The 21,187-nt window shown below is 42.7% G+C and overlaps 1 protein-coding gene across 2 annotated transcripts in view; it reads left to right on the plus strand.

The window, feature by feature from the left end:
* The window catches only part of plxna2 (plexin A2), a 181,379-nt gene extending 165,141 nt beyond the window's left edge, over positions 1-16,238 (plus strand). For both annotated transcript variants that reach the window (XM_056422503.1, XM_056422504.1), the window contains exons 27-32: positions 4,195-4,291; positions 7,778-7,968; positions 8,122-8,291; positions 8,440-8,652; positions 8,900-9,050; positions 12,455-16,238. In XM_056422503.1, the coding sequence (XP_056278478.1) occupies positions 4,195-4,291; positions 7,778-7,968; positions 8,122-8,291; positions 8,440-8,652; positions 8,900-9,050; positions 12,455-12,550 (918 nt within the window). In that variant the 3' untranslated portion in view covers positions 12,551-16,238. The remainder of the gene's footprint in view (positions 1-4,194; positions 4,292-7,777; positions 7,969-8,121; positions 8,292-8,439; positions 8,653-8,899; positions 9,051-12,454) is intronic.
* Positions 16,239-21,187: the final 4,949 nt, after the last annotated feature.

The raw sequence follows: 21,187 nt of genomic DNA on the forward strand, positions 1-21,187 counted from the left end.
TTCTTGCTCTATTTCTGTATTTTTTACAGTCTTTGTGCACAGATAAAGATAGGGGAAGAAAGAAGAAGCACATTCAGATATGCACACGGTGCATGTGCACACACACACACACACACACACATGCAGCACATACCCGTTGAGATACAAGATTCATGAGATTAGAGAGTTTGGGGCTGATTGCTGATTTGGATCTTTTTGTTGTTAATCTTCGACCCCATCACCCGTCAAAGGAAAGTGTTTCATCACAGCTCCTTTCGTCTCCACCTCCCCTGTCTCTATTATCCTGAGACACACAAACCTTGCTCCTGCTGGACAGCGTCCGGGCAGTCAGCGGTGATGCCACAGCCACATGAGTCAAACGTCTCACGTGGCAGCATCAACCATCTTCACAAACAGGACGTTATAATGAAGTGAAGTTGACAGTCTGGTTAGCTTTTTCATGATGATTCAAATCTCAAGCAGTTCTGCTTCCCATTCACCGATCGGTGCGGGAGTAATTACATTGGTGATGTTTGTCAAAGTGTTGATTCAGGACAGGTGGACTGTGGCCTTAGATGCAAATTAATATTTGTTTGCCGCATCCATTTGCAGGCACACATGGGCAGTGTGTGTTTTGGCTGGAATCATTTTCCTCATGTGCAAACGAGTTCAGAGCAGACTGCACCCTCTTTCACTTTGACTGAGACTGCGTCAAAAAGCCACTTTGGAAACTTCCATCCCCTGCTGCCCGGTGACCTCCGTCTGTCCTCTTCTCTGCGGCGAAGGAACAGGGAGAGCGGACACTGATGACCACACCACGAGAGCCTGCCAGCTAGATACTGTTACCAATCTAGCAGGCATCACTTGGGGCATTTTTAGGATATTCTGAACGGCCCCAGACACAACGGATACCACAATATCGCTATCTATTCATAAATCCAATTCTCTGTCTGTCTGTCTTCGCCCACTGGTCCCCGTTGTAAATCTGAATAGCAAATCTCAGGCAGGTGGTAATGCAGTGCTGCAGGGAGGAAGTATTTCTGAGGCACGAGGCTATAAACAAACTACACCAAGGTCTCGTATTAGCTACCGCCTTTTTAAAGACGCATGAAAGCTTCAGACTTCATTCTATGGATGTAGTTTATGTTATAAAATGTTAAAAACACTTAGGAGTGGGTCACATGCCTTATTTCAGGCATCTAATCAGAAACCCATTGAAAAAAACCATAGACTCCGAGACGAGGGAATTGGATTGCAGAAACGTTCACTTATTCCCGCATTTTGGGACTCATTCCTGCAGTAATCTATATTACGGTTTTTATTTCGAAAATGTATGAAGAATAGTCAGTGCGTTTACATGATGGTATAATTCGAATCTTGCTTTAGTCGGACTATGCTATCTTTTGGGGGATCAGCTGTTATCCCAATATACATGGCAGTGAGTAATTCGAATCATTGGCCGAAAGCATGTCATATCCGATACGATAGGTGGCGCTGTTTTCATTACAACTCGTGGTGATACAGCCATTTCCGCTTGACCTCTTCACCACCACCAACAACAACCAACAACAACAACATCAACATTTCGAGAAAGATGGCGAACAGAGAGCAAGGCGAAGCTACATCCCTCTACTATTCTTGCATGATGTTAATAGTGACATCGTCTCTTTCGACTCTTTCGACTTCCGGGTCACGACATGGGAGGGGGGAGGAGGGCGGCGGGATCTCAAGCATGCGCAAAGACGCAAAGTCCAGTTCCTAATCCAATTCACAGTTACATGCCGCGATAGTCGAATTATCAACCGGATCGGATCGAGTTATCCAGGGGTGTTAATCGGATCGTAGTCGGACCGCACATAGTCGAACAAAGGTGTTTACATGAAACGGATAATTCGATTTCAGTCCGACTAAGCCAGTTATTCGAATGCATGCAAACACGGTCACTGTTTCCCCAATGAAAAGGAGACATTTTTTATGAATCCTGCTCTGGTGCCCCTGCACCTTAAGTTATATCTCCAATAGCAATAACCATAGCATTTGTAAAAAAAAAACATCAATGACACATTTTACTTTAATTAAATTGCCGGCAGATTGGCATTTCACTTTTAAAGGAACATTCCGAGTTCCGAGTTAAGTTCACATACGCTCTAAAAAATCGCAAATTGCTTCATTCCTGACAAGATGGGCACATATACACAGGTAGTGTGTTTCCAAGCCACTGGGCAGAGTAGACAGGTGTGATAAGCATCATGATCTCGGGGCACGACTGCAGCTGAGATTGGGATACCGGGGGGAAACAGACTTGGACCCGGGCTGTGGCTTATGTGGAGAGGGCTAGGAAAAGAATGATGGAGGCTGACCACACTCTGCCGTCTGGTCATCTCTGCACTGTCTAATGGAAGGTCTTATCACAGGCAGGGCCCACAACCCTTATCACACCTGCCCACTATCAGCCCCACACTGGATTATCCCTGAAGGGCGAATCTGCACGCCTTCAATCATTTACTCTATCACAAGGACCCATCTCTGCTCTATCCTCTCTGTCAGCCTTGAAAAGAAAAAAGCAGAGAGAAAGAGATGGAGGGAGGCATAAATGGAATGGGGGGCAGAGAAGCTATTTCATGCTCCCAAGAGAAAACGTATCACATGAATAGTCGGTGAAGCTGTTGGTGTATCAAAGTGTGTCCGTGCATCATTAGTCTAGAGGAGCCTATAATATGGAGATACTCGAGAAATTATAGGGTCAGGGAAGCGGAGACAAACGAGAAGGAGGTGAGGTGAGAGATAGAAGGGTCAAAGATGCTGGTCGTGTTCTGAGAAACACCCTTTTTCATTTCCCTCCATCCATGAAGCCGGGGAGCCAGAGCTGCATCTTTTGAAGAGGATTCCTCCAGATTTCATTTCCAGTTTCAAGTGTGTCTCCTGCGAGGACAGTAGAGGCCAGATGGCAACTCCAACTAATAGCGCAGCCGAGATTAGTTTGGGAAGCGTGGGGGAAGAAAGGGGTGACGGCCAGACTGAAGGAGGATGAGAGGCGTCCGGTTTAGAGAGCAAAGGAGGGACTCTGTAAATGCCCATCCCAACATCCACTAGCTTATTCTCCTACAAGGGATGGGAATGAGTCCATTTCCTCTAAAGCTAATTTAAGGAATACTTTTAAGTTGTTCCTTAGATTCTTTGAGGTATTCCTTTTGAAGTCTGGCATTTGCCTTTTGTTTATATCTTCACTGGAGGCTCATCAGTTGTTTTTCTTCAGTAGGTCTGAGGCAGAAATCCCTCCTCGGGCTGGGCTGTAAATGCCAGCCAACAAGCTGTTTGTTGTTTTGGCTTTCAGAAAAGAACCACAAGTTTTGTTTGCTATGTTTTAAATTGTTATAAAACAGGGTTGTGGTTGCATACAAACAGTGGTTTATTTAAAATATGTTTTATAGCTAAACTGCCGTCTAATGAATAATGTATTATACTGTAAGACTGATGAAGGATCTCTGTTAAGAAGTCTCTCAAAAACAGTTTTAAAAACTGTCCGTTTTAACGTAGTTCTTCTCTGTTTTTCTCAGCTTATCTAAAGTGACACCACACAGGACCAAGAGCCCTTTGTAAATATAAACCACAGGGGGCGGATGAACTCCCAGTGTCTGTCTATTGTTCATGACACATCATCTTTTACACAGCTGCTTCTTTTTGTCTTTCTTTGACTCTGACTCCGTGCTGCTCTAATGCTCTTATTATACCTGTGTACCCCATTTTCTTTCAGGGTGCAAAGTGTACTCGAGATGTGACATTCAGCATTGCAGTCTTTGTCTCTCTCTCCCTCTCTCTCTCTCTCTCTCACGCTCTCTTTCACTCCCTCTTAGCGTCTTATCCCCGTCCCAAAGCTTACATCATGTCTCTGATGTTTGTGAAGGGGATGACAATGACAGTCATGTTGAGTACAGCCATCATGCAGCCGCAGCACTCTGCTCTGCTGAAAGAAAGCCACAGGGCTGTGCTAGAGAACAGCAGGGAACACAGATATGACAGGAAGGGATGGGTTGTGCAGGGCTTTGGGATGTGTTTTGTTGATGGGATTATTCACTAAGGGCCTAACATTCCTTCATGTAATCTACCCTTAAGGATGACATTTTTTTTTCAGGGTGAAAAACTCCCTTTACTGTGTTCTAATTCAAATGTGAAAATCACCATGATGACTCGTGTTATATGTGCCTCTTCACACAGGTGTCAGACCGCTGTGTTGTGGCTCTGGTGCCCAAACAGACCTCATCGTACAACATCCCGTCAGCCAGCATGTCCCGCACCTCGATCAGCAGATACGGTGAGTCGGGACCAGATAGCTCTTTTCATCCCCTTGTTGTGACCTTGATTACATTAATTACAAAATGCTAAATGTAATCAACAGATAATTCCGTGCAAATGTAATCATGTTGCTCTTGTTGCATCACAGGCGCATCAACACATTTTTGTAGCCGTTGTTTCAGATATGAACAAAGCCAAATCCACTTCCCCCGAAGTCACGGTCAGCTCTGTTTGGAGCAGCTTTTCTTTTTGCTGCAGAGGGGCTTGTTTGTTTTTTTGCAGCCTTTTTCTCTCTCCAACTGTGTGTGCTGCAGTTTGCTTCGCAGTTCGGGGCCAAACTCTGTGGGATGGAACAGTGATGGAGAGAATAGCGAGAGAGAGAGAGCGGCGAGAGCGGAGAGAGCGTATAGAAGCAGAGGGGAGAGGGAGAGATATCGCCATTGTTTTGATTTTAAAGCCGCGATTTTATTATAATGTTGATGCATGCTATGCAGAACACAGTGGGCTACGACAGTAGCTGCCTGCACACTTGCACCCGTTTGTAGTTTTGTAGTGCAATATGTGTCCCCATGCCAGACACACACAGCAGCACGAGGCAACTTGCGATTGCTAATTATTCTGTGTGAATGATACTTCACATAAACCCCCCCCAAAAATGAGAGCGCATGGCCAATTATCAGGATTGCAGATAGAAAGTGAACACTGCCTTTAAACTGCCTCATACAGAAACACAGCAAATCCTTTCAAGCACACTGTATACCTGTGGATACATTGTGTGTCCTTCAGTCGATGTGTTTTAAAATAATATGGAATGAAGATTATCGATGATGACCTATAGGTTAAAGATTACTTACAGTGTGTTAGTTAAACAGATGATAGGGGACCAAAGTAATGTAAAGACTACCAATCTAACAAAAGAGAGAACCCCTTATCTGTATGATGTTTATTTTATGTTTCTTATCATATCTTTATTGGCCCTCAGCTTCTGGACTTCTGAACCATACATCATAATTCTTAAATATCTCAGGTGGTGGTTACACTCTCCATTTCAAAGCAGCTTTTTCATCCCATCACACCCGAATGCACGGGAGTTCCTCACCTCCGGAGAAAGAGCTTTTGTTGCTTCAAAATATAAACTCTGAAATAAGAAAATAACGGCCGACTTTTATGTGAATAAATTAGAGGCAAATAAGCTATTCTACCATGAAATATGTCTACTGATTCTCCAGGAAAGGAAGAGTCAGCTGTAGAAATAATGGGAGGTGGGCTTTTATTAGTAAGAATATATAGGAAATGAAGTATATTCATCACTAAATAAGCAGAGCTTTGCTAGCAGCTATTCTCGAATAAAAACAAGTCTACTAATACTGCAGGGAGGAAGAGTAAGCAGCGCTGATGAAGGGGAACTTTGTTTGTGAAGGATTTATAGGAAATGTAATGGGTTTATCCGACCACTGTCCGATCAGGCAGGTCGTATTGAGGTGGCGTGTGGACACACAGCTGAGCTCTGAGATCTGTTCGCAAAAAGTTGCATTGAAAAGAAAAGTGTGACCGCGGCCCGAGTCACGAGGGATGTTTTAATCTATTATGAAATTGCAAAGAGCTGCTGCGGGCCGGTGGCCGCTGAGAGGCTGTACTGTCTTGCATTCTTCTCTTAATTTTTACTTTGTGTCACTGAAGTTGGACGTGCACGGCATAGAAAGCAGAGGCTCTGCTGACGCCTGCCCGTCCCTCATCAATCATGGGTTGGCACAGCAGGCACAGCTGCACCTCGACACCTGCTGATGGATTCATACCAATTTCACGTTCAACACTTAGCATCTTGACTCAATTTACAGCCCCCATCCCACCCACCCCCACCCTCCTCGAGCCTCAAAATCAGCCAGAACATACTCCCCGATGGAAGAGAGCTGCTCGTCCCTGCAAGGATGGAGGGGATGAGGAAACGGCACAGCAGTAAAAAAAAAAAACAGTGGCTGGATTAAGATGGGATTTGGGACCTCAAATCCACCCTGCGCACAAGTACATATATTCCGCCCTCCTAACTCAGGCCCTGGTCCCTAGTGGCCCCTGCAGAGGCACAGGATGGTATCATTTGAGGGGTGTAAGTGGCTGTATCTGCAGCAAAAAGCTTTGTTGTGCAGCTTGGCCTTTGAAGCCAGGTCAGATTCCCATTGAGATCCTCAAATCCTGAATCTCGAGAGAGCCTGCTGTCAGGAGTAGATGCCAGTTTATTAGGGGGATTGAAACCAGCATCATTCAGACGGAGTGAAGAGCGAGGAGGCAGGGACACGAGCAGAGACGTGGATGATGTACTGTCTGGAGGAAGGAGGTTGGCTTCACTGCTTAACGAATTAGGGATCTTTTGATGCATTGATTAGAATGTGACAAGGGTGTTTTCAACATGGCGTTGGTACAATGTGGCAGCGAAGAGCCAATTATGAGCGCCTTTAAAAAAGAGCCAGACACAAGCGTGTCTCTGTCAGTGAGGCAGGGATTATATAAAGAGGGAAAGGAAGAGAAAAATGAGTGTGGAAAGTGACAAAAATTAAAAGAAAGAATGAAAGTATAAATTTGTAGAATTTTGTAAATGCCGCTGGCTGAGCACTGCACGTAGAATAAAGATAAATGTGTTGCACGGTCTTGTGTGTCAACTGGGATTCCAGTTTCAAGAAGGCCACTATCGATGCAGTGGCAGGTGCCACAACCTCCCATTCATGACTTTGCTGTTCTATGAAATTATCCACCAAAGCAATTTCCTTTACACCGCGGCGTCAGTGCTTTTCACACCGGGGACAGGATTTTTTCAAGTAAATAATCGGCACGTCAGTATATTTTTTCACACTGTTGTTTTTCTAACTGAGTACTTTTGCACAGAATCTGAGTGTTACACTAGGAAATAGTGATGTCATTTTTTTTCCAAGCAAGGTCGAGTTTCTGAGATTTTGCACCGCGAGTAAAGGCATCAACCAATCACGTGGTGTGGAATAGAAATATGTAATAAGTGCACTGCGGTGTACAACAACACAGAACCAGATCCACTGTTCGCTCCTACCTTTCACAATAAAAGCCCTAGACATATGCAGTCACTGTTTACTAGTGATAACTCAAATTCACCCACAGCATTTAGCTTTCACTCAATAAAATTGCTTACTGTGGCTGAAGTTATACAACAATTTACCTCAGACCGACTGCCAGACTCTGCTCTGGGTCAATAGGATCCTGGTAGTTTGCAAATCTATTCCAACTTGTTGTCGTAAAATTGTTGCAACTCTTGCAAATTTGCAACGCTTCCCGTATGCATTTGATTGATTCAAAATATTCACAGCCATGTATTCAACATTTCTGTGTCATTTATTCATCCCTCTCCTGGTGTGTAAAAGACCTTTAAAGCAGAGGTGGAACACAGAATATCTGAATGAGGAGAGATATAAATGAGAGAGGCGATCTGATATTTAGGATTACTGTTAATTCTGCCTCTGTTTTTTGTTTGTTTCCTGGACAGACTCTTCATTCCGCTACACGGGCAGTCCCGACAGCCTCCGCTCCCGTGCTCCCATGATAACCCCCGATCTAGAAAGCGGTGTAAAGGTGTGGCACTTGGTGAAGAACCACGAACACGGGGACCAGAAGGAAGGAGACCGCGGTAGCAAGATGGTCTCTGAGATTTATCTGACCAGGCTGCTAGCTACCAAGGTAAGATATACATCATACTCCCATACATCAACATTAGCACATGTTCACTTGTCGTAGGTTTTTCATGACATTATTTCATTCTGGCTGCTTTAGTGCCAACTCCTGTTTCCCACAAATTGCTCATTCACAGTATGTGTACTCTCCTCTTCCCAGGGCACTTTACAAAAATTTGTCGACGACCTATTTGAGACGTTGTTCAGTACAGTTCACCGAGGGAGCACTCTTCCCCTCGCTATCAAATACATGTTTGACTTCCTGGATGAGCAGGCAGACAAACATGACATTCATGACACAGATGTACGTCACACGTGGAAAAGCAACTGGTAAGGGCCTTTTTTCTTACTACGAAAAGTAATTTCACATGCAATAGGACCTCATGCCGTGGCGTACGGCGACTCAATCCGTGTTGAGCTCAACAAGTGAGATGTCTTCACTCTTCTCTTACTTATTCTCTTTTTCTCCATCTTCCAGCCTCCCGTTGCGTTTCTGGGTGAACGTGATCAAGAACCCGCAGTTCGTGTTTGACATCCATAAGAGCAGCATCACGGACGCCTGCCTGTCGGTGGTAGCTCAGACCTTTATGGATTCCTGCTCCACTTCGGAGCACCGCCTGGGAAAAGACTCTCCATCTAATAAGCTACTCTACGCTAAAGATATCCCTAATTACAAGAGCTGGGTAGAAAGGTACGAACCTTACACGCCACTCTGTCACGTCTTTTTTTGATCCTCCTTACAATAAAATCTGGGATATTTTAGGGGATTGATTCATAATTCTCTTCCTTCATGCCTACACTGCCCTATCAGATTATGGAAAAGCCTTTTGTCAGCGTCTATTACTCGACGTAAAAGTGATATTATGGCTATAAAAAGAATTGTACATTGACTCAGTGAGGGCCTGCGAGTGATGCCAAGTGCCTTGTCTGCATTTCAGGTATTATGCTGACATCAACCGGATGCCGGCCATCAGTGACCAGGACATGAACGCCTATTTGGCAGAACAGGCCAGACTCCACTCCACAGAGTTTAACATGCTCAGCGCTCTGAATGAGATCTACTCTTACATCAACAAGTACAGTGAGGAGGTGAGTGATACTTACATACATGCATGTACTCGCACACCAAACATTTAATTCTGGAAGAATCACTAAATCCTGTGCTTTTTTGCGATGGGGACACATCGATCTAAGTTTTTCGGTCCCGATAGCCTGGATTTCGGGTATCGGCTGACACAGAGTACCGAGCCAATACGAGTGTTTAATCAATAAGGTGTACACCTCACTGTGTGGACGTGACCGGGATCATGCCTTTAGATGTAAGGCCACATTAAGCTCATAGATTAATGCTTTTATTGAATTTACCATCAACTTGATTAAAAACCATTAGAATGAACAGGAATTACAATTAGAAGTGTCGAAAAAATTCTTACAAAATCCATACTCCAGTATGTAATAGATAGTATATATATATATATATATAATTGAATAAACCATCCTTAGTCTTTAAAAGAAAGGTTGTGGTGGGGAAAAAGAAAAGAGAAACATCACAGTGGCTGGAACTAAGTAACTGAATCAAAGAAATATAACTGATGCAGAAAAAGAACATGATAGCAGTGGCTGAAAATTAACATAACTTGTGACTATTTTTAAACACCCTACAAAGAGAATGCTGAGAATGGGAAATTGTTTTTCCTATTTAAATTTGATTTGACATTTAGCTCTGTATTCTATTGAAACGTCATCCGTATCAACACCATCTCCAATCTCCACCTGCTCTGCTTTGAGCTCGCTGCGCTATCTCTGTTTATCTATTTTCTCCCTCTTTTGTCTTTTTCATTAATACTATAAATTCCAACAAGTATATTGTAGAAAATGTATTAAAAAATATATTTTTTCACGTAATTATTTCTACGCAGCAGATTTAATTCCGGAGCTTGGTGATCTCAGATCAACCCCCCCTCCCTGAACTAGATACTGAGCACCTTCCCTTGCAGATTTTACCTGGAGGGCTGTCCCAGGCGTTGATTGCGTAATGAGCTGCTGCCTTAGAAAATCAGCTGCTAATTAAAGGCAGATTGCCAGCGCAAATTGAACAAAAGACGTACAGCAAATTTGCCCCACGCTTTAATATTCGTTTATCTTGCCCTTGGTGTTCCCAGACTATTCATAACTGGCAAAGGTTAGTGAGGTCAGCTCAGTCTTCAGTAGACTTCCCTAACGCCTCGAGGTCTAGAGAGACCTGCGCTTAACAAGGCAGTGTGTCTGATCTGCAGAGCAGACAGTTAATGTCTACAAGCTCCCAGCATGCTGCTGTGTCCTTTTGTCTGTGCTGAGTTAGAGTGCACTATCTGTTATGTATGGCTCTCATGAGCGGAATCCTAGGCAACACACACGCACACACACATGCACTGTCAGATCACAGGAAGCGTAAAAAGAGAGGGAGGAAGATAGGGAAGGAGGAGAAATTGCATTTATGGAGACATTCTGCTTCTAATGTCAGCTCCTCCTCTGGGAAGCATTAGCCTGACCTTTATGTTAGACCACAGTATATCTCTCTCCTTCTCTTTCTCTATCTCTTATATTCCCTGGCCCTCCTTCCTGTACTTTATATTTCTTTTTACCTATTATCCAGTCAGCTTCCCCTTTGCTCTCCATGAAACTCATCCACCTACTTTTGCTGCCTCTGCAGTTGTAGCTGTCTGATGCACACATGGGAGACATATGCAAAACTCACACTCATTTTGCACACATGCAGTCTGCACACATGAACCCCATCAATCGTGCAGTATCTGCCATCTCCCTGAGCGTAGTGTGTAAAAACCTCCCTTAGCATTAACGCTTCTTTATTCCAACTCAGCCCTTCACAAAGGGCTGACCAGGCCAGAGCTGCAGCCTACTTAAATGGATTTGGGAGATGGCATTGGGAGCTGCACCTGTATACAGCGCTGCAGATTAATAATAGATTGCTATCGGGCCCAACGAGGAGGAGAAAATGCTCTTCCTGTAGCTGCCAGCCTTTAAGAGCCCTTAAACAGATGAGTGGGAGACGGTCGGCGTTTTTATGGATGCTGTGTTCTGCAACTGGGCAGCCGGCAGGCAAAGGTTTGCCGTGCTATGCAAAAATCAAAAAGAGAAGAATGTTGCTGACATGTTTTCCTGACAACAAACAGCCAATCAACTTGTACTGAATACGAGGGGGTGGAGCTACCGAGCCACCAAAAACAAACCTCTGAGCACTAAAAGTGTGCTTGTGGCTGACACCAACATGACATTTAGGTCACTTGACACGACATACCTCGTAAAATGTTTGAAATATATCAAAAATATACATGGCACTGTGTATTTTTTGCTTGGGACAAAATGCAAAGCAGATATTTCATCAATAACAATAGTAAATCATGATGATATATGTATATGAGTAAAAGCAGCAGAAATGTACCGTGATTAATTTCAAGTGTGTATCAACTTCAATTACTGGTACATTGTGGGTGACAGTTTTTCTCCCACATTCATTTATTATTTATCTCATACCGAATATTTTAAATTACTTTGCATCATAGAGGTCAATTAATAATTGTGTTTAAATCATGAATTATTGAGTGAAACACTGCATTCCAGTCAAATGTAGTATGATGTGAAATGGATCTACAGTTGCAAACCATAAACTATATGTTGAAATAAAAGCTCAAACACAGATATTCATATCGAAGGTGATGACGACGTGGCCATATTGTTGTATTCGTTGCTGTTTTATGTTCATATTCAAGGCCTTTGCCATGTGTGTTGCTGCCACCCCGACATGGATTCATCCTGACAAGGCAGACACTAGATGAGAGAAGGAAGAGGTGGAGAGACTGTCTGAATTCCTTTTGAACACGACTTGACAAATGCCAAATTTACAAGAAATGGAATCGGGAGATAAAACGGGAAAGGCTAAAACACAAATATTCTCCCATGTTGTCAAAGGCGGTGATGTAATTATTTTCTTCTCTTTCATGTGACTTTCCTATGCGAACATCAAAGAACGGGCTCTACTCTGTGGGGAAACACACATCTTTCTATTAAATGTTATCAGCTCTAATTTAATAAATATATCATCACCAACAAGGTTGGCTTGGCGAGCGCCGTGGCTGCAGGCATTATCTTTTCAGGCTGTCCATCTCTCTTGTCTGTCAGTGACCCGTTATGTTTTGCGGTTGTCCGTCCATCCCATTCTCCTGATATCTCAGGAACAAATTCCTCCAAAATTTGGCCTAAACGTCCAATTGGACTGAAGGATGTTGTTGGTCAAAGGTCACTGTGACGTAATTCAAGAACTCAAATGCTAACTATGACAAGTATGTCACACAACTGTCCACTAGGTATACATTGATGAAGTGACATGACGTGGATATAAATTGAAACTGTACAGGTTGGTCGAGGCAAACAACAGTGAGACGGTAATTGTAGTTTATGGCTGAGAGTTGACAGTCGTCTTTTCTTCTCTCCAGATCACAGCAGCCCTGGAGCAAGATGAACAGGCGAGGAAGCAGAGGTTGGCCTACAAGGTGGAGCAGCTCATCTCTGCCATGTCCCTCGAGAGCTGAGAGTGGCCGCGACTCAAAGAGAAAGAGGACGAGAGAGAGACAGGACCACTGTCTCTACAGAGCCTCCCAAAACGTACCTCTCATCGTGGGAGCGACCACCACGAACCCGACCTGGGACCTCTCTGCATCCAAAGCCGGACAGACATACAACTGCTTTAGTTTGTCATTCTTTCACCTCCTTCCATGATGGCACCAGCTAAAGGCCCACAGACTAAGATAGAGGACCCGGAATGGCATCAGCAGAGAAGGCAGCAAAAAGGCTTCTTTTTTTATTTTGTTCTCCCTATCTTTTTCTCTCAGTTTGAAAGGAAATTAGTTGCGTGTGTGTGTGTGTGTGTGTGCGTGTACATGAGTGTGTCTTTGTGTCGTACTGAGGAAAAATCCTGCAAGACCGTGAGAGCAAATGGAGGAACAAATGTATTCCCCGACCAGACAGGAACTCACATTTGAGAGTGAAATGGAGACAAAAAGAAGCAGAAGAGCAGATCTCATGTTGGACAGCTGAGTTTGCATTCAGATTTCTCAGATTTTATTTTTGTACTTGTACATTTGAATATTATCAGTTACAGTTGAAGAAGAAAAAATCCACCCCGGATTCCATAAGTGTTGTTGTATAAAGACTTGAAAAGTGCAACACTCCATCAGCGTAGTGCGGAAGTGGAATGGGCCGTGGTCCAGGTCTTCTCTCACTCCTCCCCCTCTTGGGCCGATGCTCTACTTGACTTAGGCAGAAACCTCTGCTTTTTATCCAATCACAAGTGTACAGGAAAACATGAACCTTGGGCTCATCACCGAAGAGTCGACGGTACTCCGCTTGTCGGGGTCATAGTTCAGCCAGCATGCTTGCACCTAAACAGAGTAACGGAGATGAAGTCTATCGTGTATTTAGAGGATGACTTTAAATCAGCATCAATCTGGTGTCCAAGGCTCTTTTTTTTCCAGCAGTTATATCATCTGTGTATGTACTGACTGATACTGGCCAATCAGTGTATGTGAATGTACAAATGTTTTTACTTTGTTTCTTTGTCTATTTGAGTTGTGCAAACAGAAAGGGGCTCAGTTGAACTGAGCGCCATGGATATTTGCAGTAGCGCGTCAAGTGAACAACTCCATTTGTCCGTCCTGGCCCCAGCCCATCCAGCTGCTTCCCAAACTTTTATTTACCCTTTTATATAGCTCCTACACCACAGTATGTGCAGCTCGCAGCTAGTAGGAACCACACAAGAGCAGTTGGTCTCTGTAGGCTCAAACTCTCATTTATATAACCACCGTGTGTATCTCTTTGGGGACTTTATGTGTACTTTGCATGCATGCTATCACACATCCGAAGTGTTCTAAGGGTCCATCTTTGATTTGTATCAAGTGCCAATGAGTCATGCCAGCTCTTGTTGGCCCGTTGAGGTGTTAGCTGATGGGAGTTCCCGACCACACAGACAATACGAATTCCAGCTCCGTGGGTTCAGTTTGAACGAGTGCCAAAAGATGCTGTTGTTTGAAATTGTTCACTAATGTGTATTAAAAAAAAATCGGTTCATGCTTTACAGAGGGAGCAACGCTCTCAAAGCTCACGCGTTGGAGCGTCGAGCCGATTATAACTGGAATGGTGAGTTTTGTGAGAGGTACGAAACGTAAGCAGGAGAAAAGGGATCTGGGGAATGAGGAAGAAAACATGAAAAGCACAAAGACATAAATGTGCCGTGTTTCATGTTGTGTGAGTGCGTCTCCTAACTTCAACCAAAACGTCACAGGTTAAAAGGCTGATGTTACCGTTCAGCCTTCTAGCTGCTTGATGACAAACTGAGATTCCATCCTCTGGATACGTAATTTAATATTTTGTTCCGGGATATATGTTTGCTTGTTGTTTACATCAAGTACTTGAAAATAGGTAGTATTAAAGGTTTGCACAGTATACTGCACTTGTGTGTGTTGAGCGCATGATAAACACCAGTAGTGGGTGAAAGGTGCTACTTTTCTCTGTGGCCTTAGATTCCCACCTGCTTAGTGTTCCTGATCTTATTAGTCCTCGACTCGGGCGCAGTCCTTTCAGTCCTTGCCGGCACTCTGCTGAGAACTGTCTTAGCGAGATAAAGTAAAAGGAAAGGTGAAGAGGCGGCAGCCAGGCTCAGGCAGACATTGTCTCGCTCAGCACTCGGCTCGCCTGAGCTGTTTGAAGAGAAGTGTAGAGAAATGAGGAGAGAGCGAGAGGTAGAGAGAGAGAGAGAGAGAGAGAGAGAACCCCTTTAGCTCTAGGTTCCTGCTCCGGCTTTGAAGCTGCTCTTTGATCTGAGTCAGGTGTGTGCACAGTGTGATCAGAAGATGGAAAGAAGGAGAAGAAAAAAAACATCAAACTAACATGCAAGGAGAAATGTAGAATGAGGTGATGATTGACATGTTATTACTATGTCTGGCCAGTGGGAGCAAAAGAGGGAAGGAGTCGTTGTAATTTGTTCCTTAATTTGAAAAGGTACCTTCTCACTCCCCCTCTTAATACACATCTAGAGGTACACCGTGGCGCAGATATACAGTACATACACAAAACGAGCTTCTTCCTTTTGAGGTGTCTTCCCAATTTCAGCATATAGAATTGTATCCTCCTCATACCTCACATTGCTTGTATGGAGTAATGCTTTTATCATTTTAACAGGACCTAAATGCCTTTTCCTTTTTTGCAAGGGATGAAAAATGTATGTTTATTACAGTATTTCCGACCCTTACATGAGCTCTCCTATATTCAGAATTGTGACTAACGTAATCAGAGGCACACAAATTGGTTGAAAGTGGCTTTGATTTTTCTCTCAGAGATCATTCATATCAGGATGTTTTCTTTTGTCTTGTGTGAGATTTTTGCACGCATTTTAATTCATGCTCGGTATTCCATATCAATCCACGCCATCATTAGTCTAGCTGCATTCCTTCCCGAAAGCCCATCCGTACACATCTTGCATCACAGCTGAATGCACCTTTTTTTGTGAAAGAGATTTTTTTTTTGCCAGATATCGCTTGTTTCCATGCCGTACGCTCATTTCTGAGAACGTTTAAAATTTAGTTTTAATTGAAAAGAGAATAATTAGTTTACTCTTACTGCAGCGCAGAATCCCAATTGACTGCCAGTTGTGTAAGATATGGATAGATTGTCATAAACACAACCTCTTTTCATCTCAAACTGATTGCTGATTGAAGATGCTTTTGCACTTTTGTTGCTCTCGGTGTAATGTGTTGCCGAGGAAATGGTGTTGTGGTTTTTTCGGCTGGCACGTGTCATTCCTGATACAAAACAAAGCATTTAATCAGCATTTTTGTTTGCTTCATGGCAATTTAAATCCCGATCAATGTATTACTCCCAAGTCAAAATATCATAAAGTATAAAATGAATATTCTTCCATTTTACACACATTGTAAACAAACCCTTTGTAGACACTGGAGTTCTGTAAAATAGTAATTACTGGCGATGACGATGATAATAATAATGGCTGTCTGTTCTTCTTGTTTTATAAAAGTGTTGTGAAAATTGTAAGAAACTTAAAGTATTTAAAAAAGGTTGTTCTCTTGTTTTTTTATTTGCTTTGATTTTGTTATGATAATATATTATTGTGTACCTATTGTAAATATGAAGCACACCTATTTTGCAAGCCAAGGATTCACTTTGTACTGTTGTTATATATAAATAAACTTTGCTGGTTAAAAATTGCATAGAGCGGAAATCTGTGTTCATGTCTTTTTGTTGAGCGACCACCCAATTTACAATCATAACCAGTTCCCACAATGCTTTTGGGGAATGTAAACAGGAAGTATGATGTTTTCAAAGATTCGGTATAATAAAGTGTGATAACTTTTGTGCCGCATTTCTGGACTAAACGTTGTATCCGTTAGAAGAGTGCAGTGATTATTTACATTGTGCCCATGGATGAAAGCCCAAGGACAACCACCACTGGATTACTGAGACATTGAAGAAAAGTTAAACACGATCATTATCGACGAATGAGGAGCGTCTTATTTGGATGAATTCCAGGCAGCTTTATGGAACACGGAAGACGCCAATGAAATCCCCCGGAAGTTTAAGTCACACTTTTGTATATGTCTGTGTGTTGAGATTTGACAGACTTTGGAGGACTCCGAGGAGAAGTCTGGTCTTCCTTCCTCTCTTCCTTCCTTCTTTGCGCTGCCACAGAAGCTGCAATCACCTCTGGCTGCTAATGGAAGTGCGGGTCAGTGTGTTTAGCTGGCATGAAATGGTGCCGCAAGGTCATTGATTCCTCAAAGGACGCTTGTGGATGACCGCTGTAGGGGTACAAGCTCAAACGTTTGTCAACTCTTCGATTGCAGTTATATTTTATTTGAGACATATACACATTCTGGCAACCACTTTGCACCACAAGAATAAATGTCTCGTACCTGTGTCAAAAATATTGAACTGAATGTGTATAGAAGACTGAGAGAGGAGTGGTAATTGATACACAACATTACTACAAAAGTTAGTTGACGGAACAATGGAGTAGTGGTAAAGGTAAACAATTCTTCTCACCTTACTATTGCAGCCTGTTATCATACATAATTTATTCTATATCTTGAGTCTCGTGGCCACCCCTGCTCCTATATTTCCTCCAGGGAAGGTCTAATCCCCGCTTCTTCTAATCCTGTACTGCTGAGACCAATTCAAATCCACGCGGGATTTAACGCCATGTAATGCCTTTACAAGTAGTTGCATAAAGCTGACATCCCATTCGTTCTCGGTAGGATTCTCAGCCTGAATTACAAGGCAAATTCTGAAATAATTACAGTAATGCAAGACAATTCCAGGACTGATTTCTGCTCCATTTTGAGGATTATTTGGGTATTAATTTCAGAATGAAACAAACCCTGACACTTTGTTGGACCTCAGTGATTCTCATTATGAGACTGACAGTTGGGGAATGTTTTCCCTTTGCCCATGTTCAAGATCTTATTCCGGCAAACTGAGGAGAACCACTGGTTTGGGGATTTTTAGCTTACGCCTGTCACTTTGTAGCTGTGTAGTTGATAAGAAGGAAAAGTGTTATATTACCGTGTATTTTGCTTTTGGCAGAGTTGTACTTTTTTAGCAAAAAAGCAATAATTCTCATTAGATTTATGGGAGACAACTCTAAGCGTCCTTGAACAAACACCCCAACCTCCCACTGATGAGTGCATGGAACAAATTGGGGCGTTGTGAGGCACTTCCCCCACGCAGTATACACCATTCATCATTTAGATCTATGAATGCAAGTCATAGAGGTTGTGCTCAGAATCAGCTTTTCAAGGATAAGTCTGGGGATAGTCAGGGCTGTAAGAAAATATTGAACCACTTCAGCATTGTTATATTATGTTTTTTGATATAGTATTTTTCAAAAACACTGTATTGATTTTAAATTGATCGGTTTCGTACAAAGATGTGTGGCTGAGTCAGTCTCAGATTGCAGAGATGCTCTGATGTTGGATGTCACAGGGACTGTGATAGATGCAAATACTGAAGAATTGCAATATATCGCCCTGTTGTATCACAATAAATACATTTCATCATAACCCTTGTATGGCGATCGTATCATTCACACAATCCAAGTTTTGTTATTGTCAAAAAATCCAATGATAAGGCCCAAACTAGCAGTGCATCAGTCTCTCAATACTTCACCTCTTAAATCTGTAAAAAACAGGTCATAAATATAGGCTGTATCTTTTTTTAAAGACTCAAATGATTTACTTTAAATAGCCAGGCTTACTCAAACACTACATTTGTGGGGGTCGACTTACAGCCACGTATTCATATACATTTGATGTCCTCAAAAAATATTGTGTATGTAGGATTAAAAATAGTGGCCATGTTCAACACAATAAAGACACATGTTTCCCACTACAAAATAGTAGCTCCTTGATGTTTATGTAATAGTTAATGGACAACAATGGAGCGCTATGGCACAAAGGGGTTTGCTATTTCAGGCTTTGGACACACACCAAACAGTTTTATTAACTTTATGCAAAATTAATAAACAACAAATTAGATGCAATTTAATACAATTTGTATGTGAATCTGACAATTCATGATTCTACAGTTCATTGTTTACGAGTGAATTCCAAATTAATCAAGTCAATCGTGTTGTTGGTATTGTTGGATTTACTAGTCTACAATAAAATACTTGGAGAATGATTAATTTGTAAAATTAATCGAATGGATAATTAATAATTATTATACATATGAGTCAGATATCATAAACCTAACTTGTATATTAATGCAGGTGTCATGAGTTTGTCACGGGGTGAGGCTCAGGTGCAGAGAGACAGGCTGGACTCCAAGTTTGAGTGTAACAAAAAAAACTCTGGCTTGAAAGCAACTACAAATAACACTAGGAATCACCATGCGAACAAAGACAGAGATTGAGACATCGAAAGAGAGCCACGACGAGACTGAGATAAGACAACAAACCGACCGGCGACAAGGGGAAAAACTGGCACAATTTATAGGGGGGGAAACACAGATGTACGGCATGATGCAATCAGGGAGACAGGAGTGGCTGAGGGCAGGTGAAGGGAATTAACCAATCAAGGAGACAGGAGTGGCTGAGGGCAGGTGAAGGGAATGAAACAATCAAGGAGACAGGAGTAGCTGAGGGCAGGTGAAGGGAATGAAACAATCAAGACAGAAGAGACACAGAGAAGAAACAGAGGAGACACAGAACACAGGAGACACAGAGGAGAAACAGGAGAAACGGAACAGGGCGTTACAACAGGTTTCTTTCAGAATTATTCATCCCCAGGTCTGAGCCTTACTCTATATTACAACATCCTGAGGACTTAAAATAATGAAATGTAAAATGACATCTATAATGTATGATATACTGAAGTTGAAACAAATATGTGATTTTAAAAATAAAACATTTTAAAATCCTTTTTTTTTAAAATCCTAATGGGAACCCCCCCATATGGGGGTAAATTACAAGCAGGCATGTCTTTGGACAGTTTTTGAAAATACATTGGACTTTATATATATATATATATATATATATATAGTGATGCCATTTACCATATTAAACAGCCATGCCTGTGCTACAAGACTAAGCAATGCCTTTGTATATGCTCTAAAGACACAACTCAATATCCAAAGCCAAACAGGCGAAGATAGAACAGAAGTCATGGACAATTAGGATTCATCTGCCAATATTTTATGATTTGTCTTCGGTAATTTTTTACCAATAACGCATATACTGCTATTTACACATCTTAACTAATCACAAAAGTTTTTTTTTTATTCTAACAAAGAAATTATTCAAATAGCCCCTGTGCTTGAGGAGATGAACTCATGTTCATATGGGTATACAAACCGTTGCAATGTTTGATAAAAAGTGGCTTGTATTTTAACTGATTGGAGGTGATGGAGGAAATGAGTCACTGTAAATTATAGGAATAGAGGTCCCAAAAACACATGACCATCTGAGCAGGAGAAAGTTATTGGAAAGAGAGATGAAAAAATATATATATAAAATGCCTCTTTTGACAGAGAGAAGACATTAGAGGCAGCTCGGAGGCCGAGAAGAACACAAGCAAGAGATGTGGGTGCTGGTGTGAAAGTTGTTCGGAGGGAAAATGCGAACCAATGTGAATCCAGGTGTCATAAACTCCCAGCACAGGCTCTATTTATAGTCTGGCTTCCCGTTGTTGGGGCTGTCATTCTCAGTCTGCTCTGCAGCCCGTCTCGCCTGCCACCCGCTAGCCTCTCTCTCATTAGAACTCCACAGCACAACACACGCCGGCCACGTCGGTGGGCGCTCTGCATAATTCACAGGTCAGAGACTCGTGTCGCAGCATGGGTCTCACACACACACACCTACACACACACACACACACACACACACACACACACGAGTCACACATCAGACTTAGGAAATAGTATGGTTTAAAAAAAAAAAACAGCGCACACATGAGGGAACAAGTGAACTACGAGACGCTGGAATAATGCAAACATGCATGTTCAAATGAAGAGGGGAACAGCTATTAATTAACTGCTTCACTCATGCATTTATAAAGTCTCCCCATGCCATTTGCTGACAACTAGTTCTCCCACTTGTCAGAGCCCTGTGACTGCTCCTATCAGCAGGCGAGGCTGACGATCAGTGCCTTTTTCTGGAAGTGACTTGTCCCTGCTCCCTGATATGGTAATGAGCCTCTCCCAGCAGGCACTGACAGCCTCCTGTTGTGTGGCCTCATCTCTTTCAGCACGGCACAGCAAAAACAAAGAGGTGGGAGAATGACGTCCGTTCAACCCAGTGCCCCCCCCCCCCTCCCCCGGTCCCACCCATACCAACTGTGCTTCTTTAAAAAAGTGCATGCGTAAGTACTTTTCAGCTATGCAAATGCACAGGGCCGATCAAATACACATGTGCACCCTAGAACAAGATTGTGTTATGAATATGAAGTCAAAGTCACATAACATACCTAATTTGATTTTGCATTTTGGCGGCTTTAGCTCAGTGGGGTAAGAGGGCCGTCCTGCAACCGCAAGGTTGTGGGTTCGATCCCCGCTCTCCCCATTAGTTTCAAGTCGAAGTGTCCTTGAGCAAGGCACTGAACCCCCAGTTGCTTCCCGGGCGCTTCACCGCAGCCCACTGCTCCTTAATAACTAAGGATGGGTTA

The sequence above is a fragment of the Pseudoliparis swirei genome, chromosome 9, assembly GCF_029220125.1.
Source record: "Pseudoliparis swirei isolate HS2019 ecotype Mariana Trench chromosome 9, NWPU_hadal_v1, whole genome shotgun sequence".
In the NCBI taxonomy this organism is placed as follows: Eukaryota; Metazoa; Chordata; class Actinopteri; order Perciformes; family Liparidae; genus Pseudoliparis; species Pseudoliparis swirei.